Below are 24,986 nucleotides of genomic sequence, written 5' to 3' on the forward strand. Positions count from 1 at the left end.
CTCTATGGGTTTTTGTTTTGAATGCAGTGATTATTTTATAGTTTTGCAGCTTTATCTGTCTCATTTAAAATTTTAAAGTGAAAACAAACCTGTTTTTTCTTCTTTTTTTTATGTATCGGCTATAAAATCTTGTTTAATTATAACGGATTAAGTCAATCCAAAGTTAAGGCTTATTTACATTCATCAAAACAGATTTCTGTCATTTAAACAACTCAGACTTGAAGTTTAAAGGTATATAGCCTATAGGAATTCCCCCCATCTAGTGGTGCAGTTGCATATCTGAACGTATTCTTGATGTCGCATTCAGGTGTATGTATTTGTAACGACTTGTAACAACTCATTCTAAGGAACCAGAAAGCTTTCATTTGTAGCAGCTGTGATTCACCTTCAGTCAAATACGGATTTATGAAAGACAGGTTTGATTTTTGATCATAAAAAGACAAATAAGTTACACACTGGGGCTTTAAAGGACCAGTTAGTAATAAAAGGAAACTTCCTCTGGAGCACAAACAGAGTTTTGGAGCCTCGTGAATATTTATTATTTTAATTATCAAACTAAAAACAACAAAAAAAACAGGTGAGAAGAAAAAAACCTTTATTGCATCATTGTCGTCTCTGTTTCTTCTTCACATTGATGAGGAATGACGAGGCCTTCAGGGTCGCTCCGTGGAATGAGTCGTCGTCAGTCACACGCCAGGTGACCGTTTACCTGTGGATACCCCCCCCCCCCTGCCCCCCCCCCCCACCACAGGTAACTGCCACCGTCCTTTAACCCCGCCCTCTAAAAAACACACAGGTCAGACTGTTACCTGTGATGAGCCGAAGCCCCGCCCACAAATCAGTCGACCAACACCTGTCCAATCAGTCGGTAACAGTCGTCTGTCACAAGCCCCGCCCCCTAAAAGCTCATAAGCCCCGCCCCCCCGATCCACTTCCTGTCACATGATTCAGTTAAAACATGCGGATTAAAAAGAAAAAAACAGATGGAACGAACACCTGCAGAAGAACAACGGAGAAGAAGAGCATGATGGGAAATCAAGGTGAGCTCAGAGTCCATGACGTCGCTTCCTCCTCCTACAGACGGACACATTTATAAGTTAAAAAAAACAAAAACAGTCCTGTGAAACTCCTCCTCCTCCTCCTCCTCCTCCTCTTCATCAGTTTGTACACGGTGACATCATCGATGACATCAGTCTGCTGCTTCCTGTTGCCTGGCGACCGCGCTAGCGCTTCGACAGCTCGTTGGACAACCAGTCGAGACCCTCGTAGAGGCCGGTGCCCTGGGTGGCGCAGGTGGCCTGGACGTGCCACTGGGGGGGGGGGAGGGACAGGTAATAATCAATAATCAATAATATAATAGAATATAATATGGTAATAATCAATACTAATCAATACTCAAGAGGGGTTATCAATAATATGGTAATAATCAATACTAATCAATACTCAACAAGAGGGGTAATCAATAATATGGTAATAATCAATACTAATCAATACTCAAGAGGGTTCATCACTAATATGGTTATAATCAATACTCAACAAGAGGGTTTATCAATAATATGGTTATAATCAATACTCAACAAGAGAGTTTATCAATAATATGATAATAATCAATACTAATCAATACTCAACAAGAGGGGTAATCAATAATATGGTAATAATCAATACTAATCAATACTCAAGAGGGTTCATCACTAATATGGTTATAATCAATACTCAACAAGAGGGTTTATCAATAATATGGTTATAATCAATACTCAACAAGAGAGTTTATCAATAATATGATAATAATCAATACTAATCAATACTCAACAAGAGGGGTTATCATTAATATGGTAATAATCAATACTAATCAATACTCAACAAGAGGGTTCATCAATAATATGGTTATAATCAATACTAATCAATACTCAACAAGAGGGGTTATCATTAATATGGTAATAATCAATACTAATCAATACTCAACAAGAGGGTTCATCAATAATATGGTTATAATCAATACTAATCAATACTCAACAAGAGAGTTTATCAATAATATGATAATAATCAATACTAATCAATACTCAACAAGAGGGTTCATCAATAATATGGTTATAATCAATACTCAACAAGAGGGTTCATCAATAATATGGTTATAATCAATACTAATCAATACTCAACAAGAGGGTTCATCAATAATATGGTTATAATCAATACTCAACAAGAGGGTTCATCAATAATATGGTTATAATCAATACTCAACTAGAGGGTTTATCAATAATATGGTTATAATCAATACTAATCAATACTCAACAAGAGGGGTTATCAATAATATGGTTATAATCAATACTCAACAAGAGGGTTTATCAATAATATGCTAATAATCAATACTAATCAATACTCAACAAGAGGGTTTATCAATAATATGGTAATAAACAATACTAACCAATACTCAAGAGGGTTCATCAATAACATGGTTATAATCAATAATAATCAATACTCAGTTTATTAATAATATGGTTATAATCAATACTCAAGAGGGATTATCAATAATATGGTAATAATCAATACTAATCAATACTCCAGAGTGTTCATCACTGTATTGATCAGGTATTGATCAGGTATACATTATTGATCCTCACGGTTCACCGTATGATCAGGTATAGATTATTGATCCTCACTGTTCACTGTATTGATCAGGTATTGACCAGGTATAGATTATTGATCCTCACGGTTCACTGTGTTGATCAGGTATAGATTATTGATCCTCACGGTTCACTGTATTGATCAGGTATAGATTATTGATCCTCACGGTTCACTGTATTGATCAGGTATAGATTATTGATCCTCACGATTCACTGTATTGATCAGCTATTGATCGGGTTTAGATTATTGATCAGGTATAGATTATTGATCCTCACGGTTCACTGTGTTGATAAGGTATAGATTATTGATCAGGTATAGATTATTGATCGGGTATAGATTATTGATCCTCACGGTTCACTGTGTAGATAAGGTATAGATTTTTGATCAGGTATAGATTATTGATCCTTACGGTTCGGCTGCGCAGGCTGTGCAGACCCAGTTTGTCGGTGAGCTCGCTGACTCCCATGGCGTTGGGGAGATCCTGTTTGTTGGCGAAGACCAAGAGAACGGCTTCCTTCAGCTCGTCCTCCTGGATCTGAGGAGAGAGACAGAGAGATGATGATGTCACTGAGGAGGGTCACATGACTGATGATGTCACTACACAGAGAGGGTCACATGACTGATGACGTCACTACAGAGAGAAGGTCACATGACTGATGACGACCGTATCAATCAATCAACAGATCAATAGATAGAGGATCAATAAGTGTTTCTCACCATCTTGGAGAGTTCCTCTGCAGACTCTGCTACTCTCTCTCTGTCGTTGCTGTCGACGACGAAGATCAGACCCTGAGAGAACAGACAGAACAGAGGTCAGAGGTCAGAGGTCAGAGGTCAGAGGTCAAAGGTCACCGTTAACCCGCTGAGGCCCAGAGACACGAGAACGACAGATCAATGTTTATCAATGTTTATCAATGTTTGCAGTCGACTGTAAACACCAGATTTCTGCTTCTGTCTCTGATTGGTCGTCAGCCTCCATCAGAACTCATCGACAGGTGAAACTGTGGAAGCAGAAGTAACGTCGCCATGGGAACTCAACTCAGAAAAGGTCTCCGTGTGAGTGAACGGGAGTCAATGTTTTATTTCTAGTGTGATGATAAAACTCTCTGAGCTCTACCTGTTTAAAACACCACGGTTCATGAAGAGAAATCATCAGTTTGTTGTTATAAAATCTGATGTGACGTCACCACATGGCGCCCGTTCCCTTTCAGCTGCTCCACTGTTACTGTGGTCTGAAGAGCGTCTGCACTAAACACATTCTACTGTTGATGTTTTACAACAAACTGATGATTTCTTGGTGTTTTAAACAGAGAGGTAGAGGTCAGAGAGTTTTATCATCACACAGTTCAATCAGATTAGAAACAAAACTTTGACTCCTGTTCACTCACATGGAGAGTTTTTCCGAGTTGAGTTCCCATGGCGACGTTACTTCCTGCTTCCACTTAGACTCTCTATTGATAGCTTTCATGTGACGTCACGGCCCGTATGGAACGCCCCCCTGGCGGTCAAAACAATCCACTTCCCCGCTGTCCGCGGATTAGGACAAGGCAGAAAAACACACACTGCTCCCTGCTGCTTCAAAAATACCGGTGTTATGGCCCAACTGGTGTCTGATTTAACTGGTTACCGAACCGAACAACAGCTGTGCTGCACTTCCGTCCGCAGATTTGTCACAAATTCACATATAAAGCCGCAGTTCACATGTTACTGCAGCCAATATGCTTCTGTGAGTGAACCTGTTCCTCCAATCTACAGTCAGTCAGCGCCACACTACTCTCACTCTGCACAACACTGCACACTATGACAAAGCCTGTCATGTTAAAGTTACGAACTAATGGAAAACACTCTGAAAATACGCTAAACAACACCGGTCATCGTCCTCGCCGCACCGCGGTCGGTCCCGACCCCCGTTACCGTGTCGCTGATGCCGCGGGCGGTGCTGCTGCCGTGTCCGGTGGCGGGCGGTCCCGCCGGGTTACCATCGCCGCTGCCGCCGCCGGTCCCGCTGCTATCGGACCGCCGTCATCGTTGCCGTCGGTAGCGGTGCGTAGCAAAGCTCCGGGGAGGGGGGGCAGCTGGTCACCGTGCAGCCCAGCTAAGGGCTCTGGTTTGTGGGTGAGAGGAGCAGGGAGCCTGGGCTCAGTGGGCTGGAGCTCAGACTGTGGAGCTCAGCGGAGCTGCGGTACCAGGACGGTGTTCCCGCACAGGAAAGTTACAGGTACATTTCTACCACTTCAACGAGTTCAGAAACATTATTTTAAGATAAAAAAAAAACTACAAAATGGGGCTTTTAATCAGAAACCAGTTGAGCCATAACACCGGAGGTATTGGTTGCAAGCGGTGGAGGATGATGGATTCTCCACCAGGTAGGCTAATAAACATCGCCCAACTCGAGCTTCGGCAGGGAACTGGTCATTTTAAACAGCTCGTATACAGCAGCTGGTGTTGAATATGGGTCACAAGTGCCCAAAACTTCAAAGTTGTTTTTATATCTTTCTTTCTCGGCTGCTGACAGATGATTTAAGTCATTACTCGGTTGTTTGTCCATAGAAAGTCCATTGCGGGGCCACTTTGGAATGTTGCTTTTGACCGCCAGGGCCCTGGGAAGTGACGTCAGTGAAAGCTATCAATTGATGGAAATAATTAGTTTATTAACAGCTGGCTGGTTCTGGTTGTGGTTGTGGTACCTGTGTGTTCTGGAAGTAGTGTCTCCACAGAGGACGGATCTTGTCCTGACCGCCGACGTCCCAGACCGTGAAGCAGATGTTCTTGTACTCGACTGTCTCCACGTTGAAGCCTGAACACACACACACACACACACACACACACACACAGTCAGCATCAGTCTGATCGCAGGTTATAGATTATAGATTATTGATTATAAATGATTGATCGTTTACCGATAGTTGGGATGGTGGTGACGATCTCTCCGAGCTTCAGTTTGTACAGGATGGTCGTTTTACCGGCGGCGTCCAGACCCACTGAAACACAAACACATACACACACACAAAGTTAAACTGTCTGTCAGACGGAGAAAGAGTTAAAGGGACAGTTCAACATTTAGTCATATTCTCCTCTAGTCGTAGTAGGAGGTTCATTAGCTTGAACTATCAGTGCACATTCACCACGACAGGAAACAGACTAACTTTGTTTCACCAGGAGCACTGTCCCTTTAACGTTGCACCGCCCCGTTAGCTCGCAGCGCTAGCCTCCGGTGGCTAACTGTGCTAGCTTTAGTTTCTGACAGCTCTAACTGTCTGTAGCCTATGTTTATTTACCTTTGCACTGTACTATGCCAAGTGTTTCTGTAAAGTTAAAGCTATCAGTAAGTGATCCGGTGGTTTTGTCTAACTTCCTGTCAGCAGATGGAGTTAGCAGCCCCCGCCCTCGTCCCTACGTCACCACATTCAGGCGCATCCCTTGGCTGCACACACAGAGAGGACTGCCCCTTTATGCCGTTCTCTCTCCTCATTGGATAAAGGTTGTAGGATACAAGAAAAGTTTTCTCCTGGGCTCAGAGCAGAGCAGAGTGACTGACAGACCCGTGTTTCAGACCAAACACTCTATAGAAGTGATTGCTGTCGGAAGATACAACTATTTAAGACTTAGATTAACACAAACATTCACCTTCACTTCTGCTTTAATTGTCAAAACAAAAAAATAAAAACCTGCTAGCCTGTTAGCTCACCCATCAGCATAGATATGGAGCATTAGCCTGTTAGCTCACCCATCAGGATCCTGTTAGCCTGTTAGCCTGCTAGCCTGTTAGCTCACCCATCAGGATCCTGTTAGTCTGTTAGCCTGCTAGCCTGTTAGCTCACCCATCAGGATACTGTTAGCCTGTTAGCTCACCCATCAGCATAGATATGGAGCGTTAGCCTGTTAGCCTGTTAGCTCACCCATCAGCATAGATATGGAGCGTTAGCCTGTTAGCCGTTAGCCTGTTAGCTCACCCATCAGCATAGATATGGAGCGTTAGCCTGTTAGCCTGTTAGCTCACCCATCAGCATAGATATGGAGCGTTAGCCTGTTAGCCTGTTAGCCGTTAGCCTGTTAGCTCACCCATCAGGATCCTCATCTGCTTCTTCCCGAAGAACCGGGAGAACAGAGAGGAGATCGTCAGGCCCATGTCGCTGCTTCGTCCCGGTGGTTCCGGTTCGGTCGGTCGGTGGGTCCGGGTCAGGGGCTGGGATTCGAACCGGGAGCGGCGCCGGTCGGTCGGTCGGTGGGAACCGGGGAACGGACCGGGAACAGACCGGGAACAGACGGAGATGAACCGGAGTGGGCGCAGCTCCTCCTCGGTGCCACGTCCAGGCCAACGCGGAATAAATGACGTCACTGTTGTGAAAAACTTTATTGACAGTCTTTTTTACCGTTGGTGCGTTCATGGTCCACGAGGAAGCCCGGACACTCGAAGACTTTTGTACTTTACCAAATAAAAACAAGAGTACCCGTATGCAGGGACATCCATACACCGTTGTTAAGTTAGTTAGTCAACTAACAGGTTTATTTAATTAGTTTAGTTGATTAAAAACGTCATGAAAACACACGTTTATCAGACATTAACAACATAAAGTTGTTATCACTCTGCTGTCAGTGTTAACTGTAGGTTATGATGAAATCAAAACAAACACAGACAACTGAAACATGCGTCATAACGTTACCGTACTGACGACATCGTGTAATAATTTAATAATATATTATAAAACGTATTATATTTATTGTTTCTTTCCTGTCTTCTGTAGGTAGAAATTCCCGGTGTCCTGAAGGCATCACTGAATTCCCGCCTCCTCCTCCTCCTCCTCCAGCTCCGGTTCAGTCCAACATGGCGGCTGCTCGCTGGCAGTTCTCGGTCTGTGTTTGTTGTATTTGCACTTCTACACTTTCTGTATAAATCCAGTTTGTGTTATAATCCAGTAACTAGTGGAGCTCGTTAAACCGACTGATCACCGATCGACCAGGTAAGAACCGGAGACTAACGTCGGTGTTTCTGTCGGTTAACGTTCAAGTTTCAGTCTGAGCTGTAAAACCCTGTGACAGGAACTGATGGGATCGATAATCGATCTGATCAAACTGATCAACACTGAGACTGAGCTCACTGTGACGTCACGAAGAGCTGTTTTTGAACCTGACAAATGTATAAATATCTATATATTTTATTTATTTATATATATTAATCTCAGACTAACGACAGACCTGTGACAATAATCATTCTATACTTTTATTGATCAATTAATCGATTGATAGATTAAAGGGATATGCCAACATTTTTTTTTCGTGTCTTGCCTCACTCCTGAGTCCATGACCAGCAGATAGACACCATCCTTTCCACTGTGCGTGCAGTAACAAGGGAGATAGAGCCGTATCGCCCGTAATTAGCTTAGCTCAAACACTGGAAGTGTATGGGTAGTGTTAGCCTGCCTCCTACCTAAAGTCGCTAATTAGCTTAGCTCAAACACTGGAAGTGTATAGGTAGTGTTAGCCTGCCTCCTACCTAAAGTCGCTAATTAGCTTAGCTCAAACACTGGAAGTGTATGGGTAGTGTTAGCCTGCCTCCACTTAAGTCACTAATTAGCTTAGCTCAAACACTGGAAGTGTATGGGTAGTGTTAGCCTGCCTCCTACCTAAAGTCGCTAATTAGCTTAGCTCAAACACTGGAAGTGTATAGGTAGTGTTAGCCTGCCTCCTACCTAAAGTCGCTAATTAGCTTAGCTCAAACACTGGAAGTGTATGGGTAGTGTTAGCCTGCCTCCACTTAAGTCACTAATTAGCTTAGCTCAAACACTGGAAGTGTATGGGTAGTGTTAGCCTGCCTCCACCTAAAGTCATCAGAGAAACTCTTCAACAACTCTAAAGGGAAACCGGCAGCCGATCTTCGTCTCAGAGCTGACAAAACTCTCCGGTAAGGCATCTTGAGCGGTCAAATGCCGCTAACGGGACGAGATCGGTCAAAACGGAGGGTTCAAGCAAAGACGCTTTATTTTGGTTCAAGCTAGCTACATCGAGGGTAGGTTCGCTTCCTATTTCAAAGTAAAAGCACAAATTCTATCGTCATGGTTTTCTGTATGTAAAGGGCAACGGGTGTTTTATTTTGTGAAAGTAACCGGAAGTGCGTTGGTCACAACGGCTAGCTTGAGTAGCGCCAAATTCGTCCAAACAAAATTGTAAACAGCTGGTATTTAGACAAATTAACGACACACTGCTGATCTAAACGGCTACTTTCTCACCTAAACATGTTTGAAATGTTGATAAAGTGAAATATTTACAGAGTTTAGAGCTAAAATGAAATCAGCTTCTGACTGCTGTTTTCAGCTCAGTAGGAGGCAGGCTAACACTACCCATACACTTCCAGTGTTTGAGCTAAGCTAATTAGCGACTTTAGGTGGAGGCAGGCTAACACTACCCATACACTTCCAGTGTTTGAGCTAAGCTAATTAGCGACTTTAGGTGGAGGCAGGCTAACACTACCTATACACTTCCAGTGTTTGAGCTAAGCTAATTAGCGACTTTAGGTAGGAGGCAGGCTAACACTACCCATACACTTCCAGTGTTTGAGCTAAGCTAATTAGCGACTTTAGGTAGGAGGCAGGCTAACACTACCTATACACTTCCAGTGTTTGAGCTAAGCTAATTAGCGACTTTAGGTAGGAGGCAGGCTAACACTACCCATACACTTCCAGCGTTTGAGCTAAGCTAATTACGGCGATACGGCTCTATCTCCCTTGTTACTGCACGCACAGTGGAAAGGATGGTGTCTATCTGCTGGTCATGGACTCGGGAGTGAGGCAAGACACAAAAAAAATAAAAAATGTTGGCGTATCCCTTTAAATATTGATGAGTATTGATCCAGCCTGTGGTTGTTCTGTGTCGACAGGTTGAGTCCACCATGGTCCGGCCCAGATCTACATGAACCGGGTCGGACCGGCGCCGCGTCGTCGTCGTCATGGAGAAGTTTGGGATGAGCTTCGGCGGCGGTCCGAGCAGGAAGGAGCTGCTGGACGCGGTGGAGCTGCAGAAGAAGCAGCTGGTCCAGTACCAGAGCCGCTTCAAGGACCTGGTCCGCGCCTACAAGAGTCTGCTGAAGGAGAAGGAGGCGCTGGAGTCGAGCCTCAGGGCGCTGACCGCCGCGCCCGACCACGACCAGGAGGACCAGGACCACGACCAGGACCAGGACCGCTATGCAGGGTTACTACACATTTGAAATGTCCAATTCCATCCTTTTTCCAGACCTTAATTTAAAAAAAATTCTAATAATTTGTGATACTTGAAAAAGTAAATAGTTGTGCATTATATAAAAAGTAGCTAGGTACAAAATAATTAACCCAAATAACTTAAGATAAGACCAAACCCAGATAAGTATTAAAGCAGAAGTAAGCGATCCGGTGGTTTTGGCTAATGCTGCGTTCCAGGCAGGCTTTTGAAACCGTAAATTACAGCTTAAAGTCACAACTTACGACTTTGTAGCGTTCCAGGCAACCCACTCGTGTTTCTCCGACCTGTTTTACCTGTGAAAGTCACTATAACGGCCACTCGTAACTTCTGACCCGTGAACTCGTACCAGATCGAACTGGTACGACTTCACAGGTCGGAAAAACACCAGTTACAGGTTGCCTTGAACGCACCATAACGTCTTGTCAGCAGATGGAGTTAGCAGCCCCCGCCCTCGTCATGGATCTATTGGTCCTCGTCCCTACGTCACCACATTCAGGCGCATCCCTTGGCTGCACACACAGAGAGGACTGCCCCTTTATGCCGTTCTCTCTCCTCATTGGATAAAGGTTGTAGGATACAAGGAAAGTTTTCTCCTGGGCTCAGAGCAGAGTGACTGACAGACCCGTGTTTCAGACCAAACACTCTATAGAAGTGATTGCTGTCGGAAGATACAACTATTTAAGACTTAGATTAACACAAAAATATCGCTTACTTCTGCTTTAAGATAAATATATTTCCATACAATAGTTTCCATTTTCCATACTTTTCCAGACCTGGAAATGTATAAAATCTAATTCCATACTTTCCATACTTGCGTAGGAACGCTGGCCATGACATCGCCGCTGCCGCTGCCAGCCCCGAGCTGCTGCCGGACGACGGCTTCTCTCTGCACAGCGAGGACAGCGAGGACACGCCCACCGAGCCCCGAGGCGACCAATCAGAGGACGAGCTGGGAGGACAGGTGACCTCACCGCTTCATCAGTTACTCATGAAAGTACTAGTTGGTAACTTAGTTACTACGTTGTAAAAGTAACTATTGAGTTACTTTTTTAATAAAATGCTCAAACATGTCAAATTATTTGGACTCTGTTTAGAATAGAATATACTTTATTAATCCCTTTAATCTGTTTACCTGAACTGACCAACTCACACGCATAAAATCAATAAACAGCGTTAACAAATATTTATTTACAAATAAATAAACAGTGTAACGCCGTTGTTCCTGTCTGTGCGTTCCAGTCAGAGTTCATCCTCCTCTTCTTCTCCTTCTCCTCTGGTTCAGACTGCAGCGGCGGAGTCAGAGGCGGAGAGCGGCGGCGCTGTGATGGGGGCGGAGCCTCAGCAGCAGCAGGCCACGCCCCCTCCCGAGGCCACGCCCCCCCCTGAGGAGCGGCGGCTGCTGCAGCTGCGCGGCCAGCTGAGCACGCTGACCGTCGCCATCGCCACGGTGACGCAGGAGAAGTCGCGCATGGAGGCCGGTTTCCAGGCCGACAAGCGGCAGCTGAAGCAGGAAGTGGAGGAGCTGCGGGAGCGCCTGGTCGCCGTGGAGACGCAGCAGGAGGAGGAGCTGCGCGGCGTGCGGCAGCAGCTGGCGGAGAGCCGCGCGCGCGTCATCACGCAGCAGCACGAGCGGCAGCAGGAGCAGAGCGACCACGCCACGCAGCTGCACGAGCTGCAGCGCCTCCTGCAGCAGCAGCGGGACCGGCTGCAGCACGCCAACAACACCATCACCGTGACGACGCAGGCCGCCGACCGCGGCGCCGAGGCCGAGGCCGAGCTGGGCCGGCTGAGGGAGGAGAGAGACGAGCTGCGGACCAAGCTGCTCGTCGCCGAGCTGAACCAGAACAAACCTGATCCCCGAGTGGACGAGCTGCAGAGAGAACTGGTCCAGATGAAGAACCAGTTCCAGGACCAGACCCACAACGAGACTCGCAAGGTGAGATCAAGAGAACGGCCGTAGCACCGTGACGTCACCCACTGGTTTGGGGGAGTCTGTTTTGTGTCTCTACTACGGGGGTTTGAACTGCGCCATGTTGGATTCTACTTGCCATATTTGGAGCGGTGCGGCCGTTAGCCGGCCGAGAACCCGCCCACTGGCCTCGAAGCAGCGGTCTCTGGACCTGTCACTCACCGTTTCCGCGCCCTAATTGGCCAGAGTTTTAACCTAATAACAGTAAAATGGTAGAGTTAACCCCCCCCCCTCAGAGTGTTTACTGAGGATGTAAAGTGGGTGATTTTAACATGGGGGTCTATGGAGAATGCTGCTTTCTGACACCAGCCCCCAGAGGAAGAAGAGGGGATTGCAGTTTGTTGAACGAGGAAGTGACTTCACTTCTCAGACCCACAACTGCCCCCTTGGTCGATACATGAAATATCTCCTGAACCGTTCATGATAGAGACGAGCTGTAAACTGCATCTGAATCGCAGGATTCTCCGCTTTCCGACGGTCATTGAATGGTGCCTCTATGACAAGAAGGGACGGGTACAGAAACAGATGCTTAACCGAGTAGCATCGACGCTAACAGAGGGCAGCATCGATGCTATACCGAACGTAGCAATGACGCTAACAGAGTGTAGCATCGATGCTAAACCTAACGTAGCAACGATGCTAAACCGAACGTAGCATCGATGCTAAACCGAACATAGCAACGATGCTAAACCGAACGTAGCATCGATGCTAAACCGAACGTGGCAACGATGCTAAACCTAACATAGCAACGATGCTAAACCGAACATAGCAACAATGCTAAACCGAACGTGGCAACGATGCTAAACCGAACATAGCAACGATGCTAAACCGAACGTAGCATCGATGCTAAACCGAACGTGGCAACGATGCTAAACCTAACGTAGCAACGATGCTAAACCGAACATAGCAACGATGCTAAACTGAACGTAGCAACGATGCTAAACCGAACGTAGCATCGATGCTAAACCGAACGTAGCATCGATGCTAAACCGAACGTGGCAACGATGCTAAACCGAACATAGCAACGATGCTAAACCGAACGTATCAACGATGCTAAACCGAACGTAGCATCGATGCTAAACCGAACGTATCAACGATGCTAAACCGAACATAGCAACGATGCTAAACCGAACGTATCAACGATGCTAAACCGAACGTAGCATCGATGCTAAACCGAACGTGGCAACGATGCTAAACCGAACGTAGTATCGATGCTAAAGCAAACATAGCAACGATGCTAAACCTAACGTAACAACGTTGCTAAACCTAATGTAGCAACGATGCTAAACCGAACGATGCTAAACCAAACGTAGTATCAATGCTAAACCTAACGTAGCAACGATGCTAAACCGAACGTAGCAACGACGCTAACAGAGTGTAGCATCGATGCTAAACCGAACGTAGCATCGACACAACGCTTGCACGTGTTTTACAAAACATGAAATAACTTCTGAACCGTTCATGATAGAGTCGAGCTGTAAACTGCATCTGAACCGTGAGATTCTCTGCTTTCCGAGGGTCATTGAACGGTGTGTGATGTGTTTCAGGCCGTGGAGCTGGAGGACCGAGCTCGTGAGCGCGCGGCGGCAGCGGAGAGCCGCGCGGCCGGTCTGGAGCAGCGCGTGTCGGAGCTGTCGGAGCTGCTCGGAGCGGCGGAGAAGAACCGGCAGCGAGACCAGACGACGGCCCAGAGGCTCCGAGACCGCGTGCTGCAGCTCGACACCGAGAACAAGACGCTCGCCATCGCCGCCACCGGCAGGACGGCCCGCAACCGCGACCTCGATGTCGACCTGGACGTGGTGGCGCTGAAGGAGAAGATGGAGAAGCTGAAGAAGCTGCTGCAGCTGAAGAACCAGAACCAGAACCAGGACCAGGACCAGAGCATCCAGCAGCTGCTGCAGACCGAGCCGTTGCCCGGCGACGCCACGTTGCCCGGCGACGACACCGTGGCGACGGCGGCGCTGCAGCAGGAGCTGAGGCAGCTGAAGGACGAGTTTGAGCGCTACAAGCTGCGAGCACAGGTTGGTTTGTTTGGATCTATTTTAGCATAAAAACATTACACAATACTAACACAATACGTTATAATAGAAACACAATACGTTATAATAGAAACACAATACAAACCAAAACACAACCGGTGGTGTAGTCTATGTGATCTCAGCTATACTCAGTATAAATACTTCAGTATAGCCAGTACAACAAAACTAGAGAACTTTTTTTTTTCGAAATTTTAGCACTTTTTCTGAGAGATTTTACCAGATTTTTCCCCCCAAAAAAAGAGAAATTGTACCATTTTTTTCCCAGAAATGTCTCTATAATCTTTCAAAAATGTACGCCTAATTTAAACGTACACTGATAGTTTGTGTATTTCTGGTGTTTTGTCCAATGGGGGTCCGTGGTCTAATTAGTGTGAATGCTGAAATGCTGAAAGCATTCACACTATTGTTCTTCTGTTCGGCCATTTTCTTCCGCCTTTTTACGGTCTTCTTCTAGTCCTTCATGCTTTGTGCTATTTCAACAATTCATATATCAAAACGTGCAACTTTTTCTGGACTTTATTGGATGTATTCAAATTTTTCATACTTTTTATACTTTTTCAAATATTTAACTTTTTCAGATTTTTTTTCCCCCATAGAGAATGCATTGGAACAGTCTTCAAACTCTTCAAATCTTCTTACTTCTTTCAGCCACTAAAGCTTCACCATACTTTCTGCTAGAGACTTCATTCAAATTCTAAGCTGTAGACAAACTTTTTAAGTGTTCCTCTATGACTCAGCTTATTGATATCTTCAACAGTTTCTGATATGTGGCAGTTTTAAAATCATTAAGTTTTTTGACAAAATCCAGCTTTATAATGAGTGTGTGTTGCGTCTAACAAGCAGAGCTAGAGTGGTGACATCGTCAGCCAGAGTGGAGGAGGCAAAAAAACATTCTAGAGTTTTTCTGGCTAAACTGTCAGCACGGCCACAAATTAAACTCTAGACACATTATTTTCTCCAGTTTTGTAGCCACACTTGTCTTCTGGCTAAAATTCTGGTCAAAAATGCAAAGAGACTTAGATAATAATTTAAAATATTGTTTAAATGCAGCCAGGGAGCTCTCTGCTCTCATTCAGCCCAATGTATTTTTTTCACAGCGGCAGGAGAAGGAGCTCAACTTTGTAACTTGCTGTTAAGTGCTTTTTAATTCTTTTCAATTCACCAAAAAATAGTCACAGGTCACAAAAAAGGTCCTCTTCTTACTTGGTGTGGCTCATTTCTGCACTTTCCTTACTTTTTTTAAAAAGCAGAAGCCAGTGATCCTCTTATTAAAGGTTTTCTTTGCCCCTCACATACTGTCTCTGTCTGTAGCCTAGTGGTTAGCTCACTGGGCTGAAGACCTGAAGGTTACTGGTTCAAATCTTGCCCCAACAACAATTATAGTGAATTATTTTCCCAGTCGTCCTCTGTTGACTTCTGATAACTTGCTTCATGTTGAAACTGCTGCTCTCAGCCTGAAATTCACAGAAATTTTCATTGTAAGTCATTCAAGCTTGACTCTCAAGCTTTCTTGGTGTTGACACAGTGTGTTTCCAACAGGTGCAGCTTTGGGCTCTTTAACTTCAGAGTGAGACAGAGTGCAGCTCATGAACAGACAACAGTCTCTGTAACTGTGTGTATACTGTGGCCTAGAGGCAGAGTGAAAGTCTACTGACCATGAGGTTGTGGGTTCGATTCCTACCTCGGTCAACCATTTGTATGGTGATCAGTCACTGCTTGCACTATTTGTTAATTCTGCAACAGCGTTCAGCTGCTTTCAGCATTCACACGCATTTCCATCAGGAAATGCTACTTTATCTAATTTGTGTCAGTTTTGGGTCCTTGATATAAAACAGTTAGAGAACCAGCGTCTATGTGATACAAGTATGAACAGTTTACCACCTAGAAAGCAGTTTACCCACTACAACACATTAGACTACACCACTGGTTGCTAGGTAACAGCAGTTTACCTACTACAGAACATTAGACTACACCACTGCTACAACTTACGAACTGCACCTTTAATCACGGTCACGCCGTTAACATAAAATAATTCCAACACGTCTCAATGTTTTGTTACCAGGTGGTTCTGAAGAACAAGAACGCTAGAGACGGTTGCCAGGCGACGCAGCTGGAGGAGCAGCGTGCGCAGCTGTCGGAGCTGAAGGAGAAGTACATCACCCTGCGTATCCACGGCGACGAGGCCGAGGCGCGCCACGCCCGCGAGCTGGAGGAGCGCGCGGCGGCGGCGGCGACGCTGCAGCAGAGCGCTAGGCGGGAAGCGCTAGCCGCCGCGGCGACGCACCGCGACGAGCTGCTGCGTCTGGAGGCGGAGCTTCACAAGCAGCGGGAACGCACGATGGCGCTGCTGCAGGAGAAGGACGGCGAGCTGGAGCGGCTACGCACCGCTAACGCTAACCTCGCCGCTAACGCTAGCGCCGTTGATCAGGCCGACGAGGACGAGCCGCGGCCGGACAGCGAGGGCGACGCGGTTGCCGTGGCGCTGCGGCGCGTGGCGGTCGCCGAGCCGACGCTGCTGCTGTACGGCGAGCAGCTGGCCAGGAAGGAGGCGGAGCTCGCCGCGCTGCGCCGCCACAAACACGCGCTGGAGGAGGAGGCGCGGCGGCTGCGTGGGCGACTCGCGGCCGACGGCCAGCGCCACGACGACGAGGAGGCGGAGCTACGACAGCGACTGGAGAAGCTGAGCCGCGACCGCAGCAGAGAAGGAGCCAACATGGAGTATCTGAAGAACGTCGTCTACAAGTTCCTCACGCTGCCCGACGGCGGCGGCCGCCAGCACGCGCTCAACGCCGTCCTCACCGTGCTGCACTTCAGCCCCGCAGAGAGGCAGGGCGTGATGCGGCTGCAGGGGGCGGGGCCGGCCACCTGGTGGACCAATCAGAGATGAGATGAGGGGGCGTCGGCCTGGTGGACCAATCAGAGATGAGATGAGATGGATCAATATTTAAACGTGTGACTAATCGATGGTTCTGGTTCCTTGATGTTTATTTTTGATTCTCTGCTTGAAATTAAAACTATTTTCTGCTTCAAACTGGTTCTGGTATCTTGTGAAAATTAAAGGGATAGTTTTTTTTGACATTTTGTCAAATTGGCCCATTGCCAATTGCCTATCCACCACTTTATTTTCCCATGATCCATTGCGTCACACCACAACGGAAGTGGGTTTTAGTAGCGTTCTAGTGAGCGGCTAACTGGTAGCGTTAGCCACCAGTTCTAGAGAGCGGCTAACTGGTAGCGTTAGCCACCGGTTCTAGCGAGCGGCTAACTGGTAGCGTTAGCCACCGGTGTAGGTACCAAATGTGGGGGCTCCGGGCTGCCAAAACCGTTTTGACTAAATCTGATGTTTGTTAAGTCTAGAAAACGAATTATTGAACAAACAAACATTACTATTTCTGTGTGCACGTTTCTGTAATTAGTAATTGTAACAGCTAACGGTTAGCCCAGCTAATCTAAAATGTTTGTTCAACAATTAGTTTTATAGACTTCATAAACATCAGAGTAGTAACAATGGTGATATAGTGACGTGAAAATGTGACATAAAGCTAAAACCTCGTCCGTATTGTTCTCATTAAAATGAGGTGATGATAATAAATAAAGTCATCACGGCCGATGTCTATCAACCAGTCTATGCTGTCAACAATACAGTAGCCTAACGGTGGGATGGAGCGTCATGGCGACACCCAGCGTCGTTCTCCGGAAAGTGGTGGATAGGTTGGCGGCCGACGGCCAGCGCCACGGCGACGAGGAGGCGGAGCTACGACAGCGACTGGAGAACGGCCTGGTGGACCAATCAGAGATGAGATGAGGGGGCGTCGGCCTCGTGGACCAATCAGAGATGAGATGGATCAATATTTAAACTTGTGACTAATCGATCGTTCTGGTTCCTTGATGTTTATTTTTGATTCTCTTTGATGCTTGAAATTAAAACTATTTTCTGCTTCAAACTGGTTCTGACTGGTTCTGGTTCTGGTATCTTGTGAAAATTAAAGGGATAGGTCAACATTTTGTCATTATTGGCCCATAATAATCCCTATAGGTTCGTTAGTACCTTTAATTTGAACCTTGGATTTCTTGGTTTCCCTCATCATCAAACTCATCAAATACACAATCCAACAACTCCACAACACTCTGGTGGACAAGTTGTGAGCTGCACATTCACCACGCTATGAGATAATAACACAACGTTACCACACAGAGTTGTTTTAGAGGGAAATACAGAGACTGATGATGAAAAACTGTCCCTGAAGGCAACGTGCATCAGTGGTTTTGCATGTATTTCCCTCTAAAACAACTCTGTGTGGTAACGTTGTGTTATTATCTCATAGCGTGGTGAATGTGCAGCTCACAACTTGTCCACCAGAGCGTTGTGGAGTTGTTGGATTGTGTATTTGATGAGTTTGATGAGGAAAACCAAGAAATCCCATGACATGAGGAGCTAATAAAAATTAAAAATGAACGGGTAGTATTAATGTGTCAGAGTCGTTGATATCTGTTAACCCTGCTTTTTTTTAACCAAAAATCTAGTTTCTTCAAATTCGAATATGTCGTCGTCTGGGGGGCTGAGGGGAGTCCAACGCAGGGCCGGAGGTTTTGGAGAAAATGGAGAAAACCACCGAGGCCATTTTCAAACATTTTTACAGGTTAAACAGTTCATCGCCGAGCTTCCAAGATCATCGGTTGCAGTAGACTCCCCTCACTTACATCACTTTACTCAACTAGACTCATCAGGAAGGCCAATAAAATGATAGCAGATCACTCTCACCCAGCACACCACCCCTTTAATCTCCTCCCATCAGGCAGGAGATACACAAGTATTAAATGTAGAACATCTGGCTTTAGAGACAGCACCTACCTCCAAGCCATCATACATTTGAATTTGCACTGATCACTTTGCACTTTCACCTCGCACTGACACCTATGCTGAATGTGATGCTGCTGGGTATTGTCCTCCCCGTACATGCATTGTGCGGCATCGTGTGTATTATTTATTGTGGTGTATGTGGTGGGAGTATTGTATTGTTTTTCTGTGAGAGCAAAAACCAAGACACGTTCCTATCAACTTGATTTCACTTGTTGACATGGCAATAAACTCTTTGAATCTTGAATCTGCAGCCTCATCCTGCATCAAAGTGTTAAACTGAGTTAAATTAATCGTCAACCAAAAAATGACTCGTTTCACTAATCGACTAATCAAATAAATAGTCGATAGATGAGTAAAAGTAAAAGGTAAGTATGGCCGCTCGGTTCTGGGACAAACTGATCCCATAAACTGTAGGAGGACAGTGAAGGCATCATGAACTGATCGGCCTCATTGATTACAACTTTTACCAACTTGAGACCAAAGATGAATCTCCACTCTGTGAACAATAAAGTTTTCATATTTGTAATTTTACATATTGGAAAAACATTTATAAAAAAAAATGATACAAATAAAAACTCAGTGGACGTGTGAGGAATCGAACCTGCGGCTCAGTGACGACAACACAGTTTATTTACACCGGTTTAATCAACTTCCTGTTACACGTGAAACTGGAATAAATAAAAAAAAGTCACATCTGGAAGAAGAGGAGGAGGAAGAGAAATATCTGTAGTGAAGCAGCTGCACCGAGTTGTGTTAATAATGTTAAACATCGTTATTAACGTCTTCATTAACATTCATGTCAGAGGAACAAAGAAGGTGTGTGTGTGTGTGTGTGTGTGTGTGTGTGTGTGTGTGTGTGTGTGTGTGTGTGTGTGTGTGTGTGTGTGTCAGTGTGTGTCGGTGTGTGTGTGCAGCACACTCTGCAGCTCGTCAGACAGCGTTGTGATCATTGTGTTGATGAAAGTGTGTAGTTTGTGTGTCACTCCGTCCTTCAGCTGCAGCTGCTGCCGACGCGCTTTCATCTGAAACACACACACACACACACACACACTTCCTGTTTGTCACGTAAACACACACACACAAACTACACAAATACAGGTACAATCTATCAAAAAGAAAAGTTACAACAATTCCTCAACGTAAATTGTCCTTCTATGGGCAGAAAGTGAATTTGAATCATTCATATTTGAATTTGAATATTTGAATTGAACATTTGAATTTGAATCACATCATTAGAATTTGAATTGTTTAATTTAAATCGTTGCATTGAAAAACTGTATCTGATTCTGAATAGTATAATTTGAAATGAAATCCAATGAAATTTGATCCTCACTGAACTCCAACTCTCTCACAATTCAAATTCAGTTTTCAAAATTCTGTTTCAATTTCCCGTGACAGAAGAGCAGTCGATCGTAGTAATTAATCATTTGCTTGTTTTGAGACAGCGAGAGCAGATTTATAGACATTTCCTTTTTCTTTATCTCATAATTACAAGATCAGGTGTCTATTAATTTCTTTTTATCCAGTGAATGCAATGCGCTTCTGTATAGTCCAGGTCCAGATGAACTCACCAGTTTCTCTCTGAGCTTCAGCACCAGGTCCACGATCTCCACCTCAGACTTGTCCCTGGTCCAGCCCAGCAGGTCCTGCAGGGAGAACATCTGGTCAGAGCAGCAGCTGTGTGATGTCATGTGATGATGTGATAGACCAGAGCGGCATTTTTATGCAAATGAGAATGACTGATGCATCCTGGGTAATTTAGGGGCAGCATTGAAAAGTTCAGCCTAACTGGCCTGACAAACTAACTAACAAAAAGTTGTCTATTAACAGGCTGTTTACAGACAACACTGAGCCAAAACCTCCCCGGTGATTCCACCACATACGTGTAGATGTCTGGATAAGACATTTCTGGCCACTGTGTGGAGTCATTGATCACTGTGGGAGGCTAAAGGAGCATACCGCTAGATTCATTCATTGTAGTTTTTCAAGATAGCGTGAACGGTGGGTTTCAAAGAGGGTGTCAAAATAATTATGAGACATAGTGCTACAAAAGAAACAAAAAATAAAACATTCAGATTGATTGTTAGTTAGTCTACGCTCCATCAAAACACAAAAAGCCACTGAGTGCAATTTAAAAATGCCGGGCGCTGCCCCTAAATTACCCAGGATGCATCAGTCATTCTCATTTGCATAAAGATGCCGCTCTGGTCTATGTGATGAGGTCATGTGATGAGGTCATGTGATGAGGTCATGTGATGAGGTCACTCACAGCGTCACAGATGACCTCCAGGTGGAGACTCTCCAGCTTCTGGCTCATCTCTCGGTGTCTCTGTCGGTACCAGCCGTCGAAGTTCGGAGAGCGGAAGAACTTCCTGTCGGAGCGACGGGACGAGACGGGAAGTTAGAGAACACACACACCTGCACACACACACCTGTACACACACCTACACACACACACCTGTACACTATGTCAAGCCATTTTAACATTTAACAGCCAGACTGGATGTGTTGTAGATATCTGTAACTCAGTTTTGCCTCATGTCAAAAAGAACATTTCAGATCCACAACTACGTTCTTCCTTCACTGTAACATTCATGTGTATGGGGTTTGTCATTACAGGTATCTACAGTTCAGTTGCAGATATCCACTATGTGAATTACAGATATCTGTAACTGAATTACCACTAGTACTAATTCCAGTTACAGATATCTACAACTTGATTCTGACTAGTCATAATTCCAGTTCTAGATCTTTAATTCACCTCAGTTACAGATATCTACATGTCCCTGTTCAGATATCTGTAATTAAGTTTTGACTAGGAGAAATGAAGTTGTAGATATCTGTAACTGGAATTAGTACTAGTGGTAATTCAGTTACAGATATCTGTAATTCACATAGTGGATATCTGCAACTGAACTGTAGATACCTGTAATGACAAACCCCATACACATGAATGGTTACAGTGAAGGAAGAACGTAGTTGTGGATCTGAAATGTTCTTTTTGACAAGAGGTAAAACTGAATTACAGAGATCTGGAATAAAAAATCCAACTATTCAAAATGTAGTTAGGACCAGTCAGAAAGACGTTGTTGATATCTACAATGTTGATTCTGGAGAGTCAAACTTAGCTTTTAAATGTTAAATCCACTTATCATGTGCACACACACACCTGTACAAACACAGCTGGTGACTCACCTGTACAGGCCCATCCAATCCCCTTTCAGCACCGAGGTGAGCTGCGGTCCGGCGTGGTCGAGCGTCGCCATGAACTCGTCCTGACTGAACGGTCGAATCTGAGGAGGCGTCTGAACACACAACACAACCATGACATCACTGTGACGTCACTGTGACATCACTGTGACGTCACTGTGACATCACTGTGACATCACTGTGACATCACCCGACACGCTTCACTGCAAAAACTCTACATCTTACCAAGAATATTTGTCTTATTTCTAGTCAAAACAAATCTCATTCTACTTAAAATAAGACTCATCACATTAAAAGCAGCTTGTTTTTAGACACTTTTTACTTCTTTCAAGCAGATTTTCACTTGAAATAAGTAGAAAAATCTGATAGTGGAGCAAGTTTTTATTTTCTTATTACAAACACAAAAAACTTGCTTTCACTGGCAGATTTTTCTACTTATTTCAAGTGAAAATGAGTTTGAAACAAGTGAAAATGATCTGAAAACAAGAGAAAAGAGTTTAGTTTTGACTAGAAGTGAGACATTTTGAATAGAAATAAGACAAACATTCTTGGAAAGATGTAGAGTTTTTGCAGTGATTCCTGTTTTACCTTCCAGGGCGTCACGGACCGCTGCAGCGGCATCAGACTGGCCATGTAGCGCTCCTGTCAGACAAGACACAGGGGTTACACTTCCTGCTCTGTGACATCACGGCGGTGGAGCGACGTGATTGGCCGGTTCTCACCAGAGGGATGATGAAGCTCTGCGTCAGCTCCAACAGGTGTCGCCTCAGGATGGCGCTCTGCACCTCGGACGGCCGCTTCCTCTGGATGCCCTGCACACGTTGTCATGGTTACACATAGGCCCCACCCACAACGTTACATAGGCCCCGCCCACAATGTTTGTATTTGTATTAATTTTTTTGCACCATAATAAAAGACACACTGCAAAAACTCAAAATCTTTCCAAGAATATTTGTCTTATTTCTTGTCAAAACTAATCTCTTTCCACTTAAAATAAGACTCATCACCTAAAAATGAACTTGTTTTTAGATCATTTTCACTTGTTTCAAACTAATTTTCACTTGAAATAAGTAGAAAAATCTGCCAGTGAAAGCAAGTTTTTTGTGTTTGTAATAAGAAAGAAAAACTTGCTCCACTATCAGATTTTTCTACTTATTTCAAGTGAAAATCTGCTTGAAAGAAGTAAAAAGTGTCTAAAAACAAGCTGCTTTTTATGTATAACTATGTATGTATATGCATAAATATACATATTTTAGGTATGATGAGATTTGTTTTGACTAGAAATAAGACAAATATTCTTGGTAAGATTTTGAGTTTTTGCAGTGCAGTTACATAAAACAGAAATGAAAAGCCCACAACGTTTTACCTTCAACAGCCTCTTGATCAGGATCTTGTCTTTGTGGAGAAACGTCTTGTACGCCGTGTAGATGCCTGCACACACACACACACACACACACACACACACACACACACACACAGAGAGAGACACACACACACACACAGAGAGAGACACACACACACACACACACACACACACACACACACACAGTGAGCGACACTCTCAGGTGTTCTGGTTCTCACCTGGTCCTGGTCTGGTCGTTACCTGGTTTGGTGTCCAGTGTTTTCAGTTTGGAGAGTTTCTTCACCTTCACCTGTTTAGGTAAATCACCTGGAGGAGACAGACAGGGGATCGAACAGGCGATCAGACAGACAGACAGACAGGTGTGAACCGTGTTTGTTCTACTACCTGTAACCACGGCAACATCATCATCAACACACCTGCCATCCGGACCTCGCCCAGTCGGAGGATGTGAGGCCACGACTGGAACGTCTTGATGAAGAACGGATTGGTGACGCCCAGAACCACGTTGGGCCTGACGGGACAGACAGGTGAGACAGACAGGTGAGGTCAAAGGTGAACTCAGGTAAACTGAACTCAGGTTTAGTTTAGTTTAGTTTATTAGTTTAATAAGGGACAATGTGCAATTACATTAATCATTTAAAGGAAAAAAATGAAAAGATGGTTGCACCAGATTTAGCTCCCAGCTCATTTCCATCTGTAGTCCCGACACATAACATACAAGTAGTAAAATACACAGAATACAAGCTACTATACAAAGATGAGGCATAAACAGAAACAGTTAGACAATGGACAACACTTAGACAACAACATGTATGAGGTAGGCAAAGTGCAAAGTGCTCATAGCAGCATGATTATTCATAGTATTGATAATAATAAATAAAGTAATAATAAAGATAAAACATGAAAGTGGCAACAGTGGCAGGTAAATTCAGGTGAACTCAGGTAAACTGAATTTAAGCCGCGTTCAGACTGCAGGCAAATCTGATTCCTTCTCATATCCGTATATATTTAGGGCTGACTGTCCACACTGTTTTTAGCAAGTGTCCAAATCGCATCTGGGTCTGTTCAGACTGGGCCACATTATTGACCCATCTGACAGGTTGCTGTAGCAACGACGTCGGAGCAGAGGCTACGCCGTATGTGACAGGCGATGCCTCGCGGACGCAGCGGCTGCAGCACCGGGCAGATCACTGTGCTGATCTGCCCGGTGCTGCAGCCGCACTGCCCCAATAGTTTCAACCTCAGCCCGCCTGGTGTGTGTGTAGGCTACATGTACCAGAGACTGGTGTGTGTGTGTGTGTGTGTGAAGGACGGAGGACTGATATTTAACTGGAGCTCACGGGACCATACGGGACCTGTAACACAGTGGCAGCGCCGCAGAGAGTGACGTCACGGACAGTCAAAACCGATCTGGTGTTCAGACTGAGATTTGAAACTACCTCCCGGAGGTGGTTTCGATCCGTTTTGCAAAAATCGGATTTCATGTGATTTGGGAGTGTTCAGACTTCAAAAGAGCCATCCAGTTTCTAATCTGGATGGGCTGGCAGTCTGAACGCGGCCTCAGGTGAACTCAGGTGAACTCAGGTGAACTCACGGCGCCTGCGTCCTGGTCGTGTACTCTCTGAACTCGCTGTCGTGGATGGTGAAGTACGGTCGGAAGTCGCAGCAGAACTTCAGAGGACTGACGGAGCTGAGGAGAGACACACACAC

At 45.0% G+C, this 24,986-nt stretch overlaps 3 protein-coding genes across 5 annotated transcripts in view; 1 reads left to right on the plus strand and 2 right to left on the minus strand.

Annotated features, from left to right (window-relative positions):
• Positions 1–942: 942 nt before the first annotated feature.
• Positions 943–6,931, minus strand: LOC311006294 (ADP-ribosylation factor 4). Of its 2 annotated transcripts, none has more exons than XM_083999068.1 (6): positions 6,685–6,931; positions 5,523–5,603; positions 5,310–5,419; positions 3,340–3,411; positions 3,032–3,157; positions 943–1,310 (listed from the first exon to the last, which is right to left on the minus strand). In XM_083999068.1, exons 1-6 carry the CDS (start codon positions 6,749–6,751, stop codon positions 1,224–1,226), a joined length of 543 nt encoding a protein of 180 aa, XP_083855194.1. In that variant the 5' UTR covers positions 6,752–6,931; the 3' UTR covers positions 943–1,223. The 2 variants fall into 2 exon arrangements, with proteins under 2 accessions (XP_083855194.1, XP_083855195.1); XM_083999069.1 differs by lacking the exon at positions 6,685–6,931 and adding an exon at positions 6,350–6,355.
• Positions 6,932–7,446: 515 nt separating this feature from the next.
• On the plus strand, positions 7,447–17,693 carry LOC311006637 (GRIP and coiled-coil domain-containing protein 1-like). Of its 2 annotated transcripts, none has more exons than XM_083999513.1 (7): positions 7,447–7,583; positions 9,497–9,807; positions 10,654–10,795; positions 11,117–11,770; positions 13,351–13,824; positions 15,905–16,740; positions 17,649–17,693. In XM_083999513.1, the coding sequence occupies exons 2-6, from the start codon at positions 9,566–9,568 to the stop codon at positions 16,727–16,729; spliced, it is 2,337 nt and encodes a 778-aa protein (XP_083855639.1). In that variant the 5' UTR covers positions 7,447–7,583; positions 9,497–9,565; the 3' UTR covers positions 16,730–16,740; positions 17,649–17,693. The 2 variants fall into 2 exon arrangements, with proteins under 2 accessions (XP_083855639.1, XP_083855640.1); XM_083999514.1 differs by having other exon boundaries at positions 7,452–7,474.
• Positions 17,694–19,590: 1,897 nt separating this feature from the next.
• Positions 19,591–24,986, minus strand: part of LOC311006471 (protein DENND6B-like) — a gene marked incomplete at both ends in the record, with an annotated part of 17,767 nt that continues 12,371 nt past the window's right edge. Inside the window, 10 exons of the mRNA XM_083999318.1 lie at positions 19,591–19,725; positions 20,275–20,349; positions 20,973–21,075; positions 21,899–22,008; positions 22,502–22,555; positions 22,636–22,725; positions 23,280–23,344; positions 23,517–23,582; positions 23,693–23,787; positions 24,871–24,966. Of these exons, the coding sequence (XP_083855444.1) occupies positions 19,591–19,725; positions 20,275–20,349; positions 20,973–21,075; positions 21,899–22,008; positions 22,502–22,555; positions 22,636–22,725; positions 23,280–23,344; positions 23,517–23,582; positions 23,693–23,787; positions 24,871–24,966 (889 nt within the window). The remainder of the gene's footprint in view (positions 19,726–20,274; positions 20,350–20,972; positions 21,076–21,898; positions 22,009–22,501; positions 22,556–22,635; positions 22,726–23,279; positions 23,345–23,516; positions 23,583–23,692; positions 23,788–24,870; positions 24,967–24,986) is intronic.

The sequence above is a fragment of the Trachurus trachurus genome, assembly GCF_905171665.1.
Source record: "Trachurus trachurus genome assembly, chromosome: 23".
Lineage (NCBI taxonomy): Eukaryota > Metazoa > Chordata > Actinopteri > Carangiformes > Carangidae > Trachurus > Trachurus trachurus.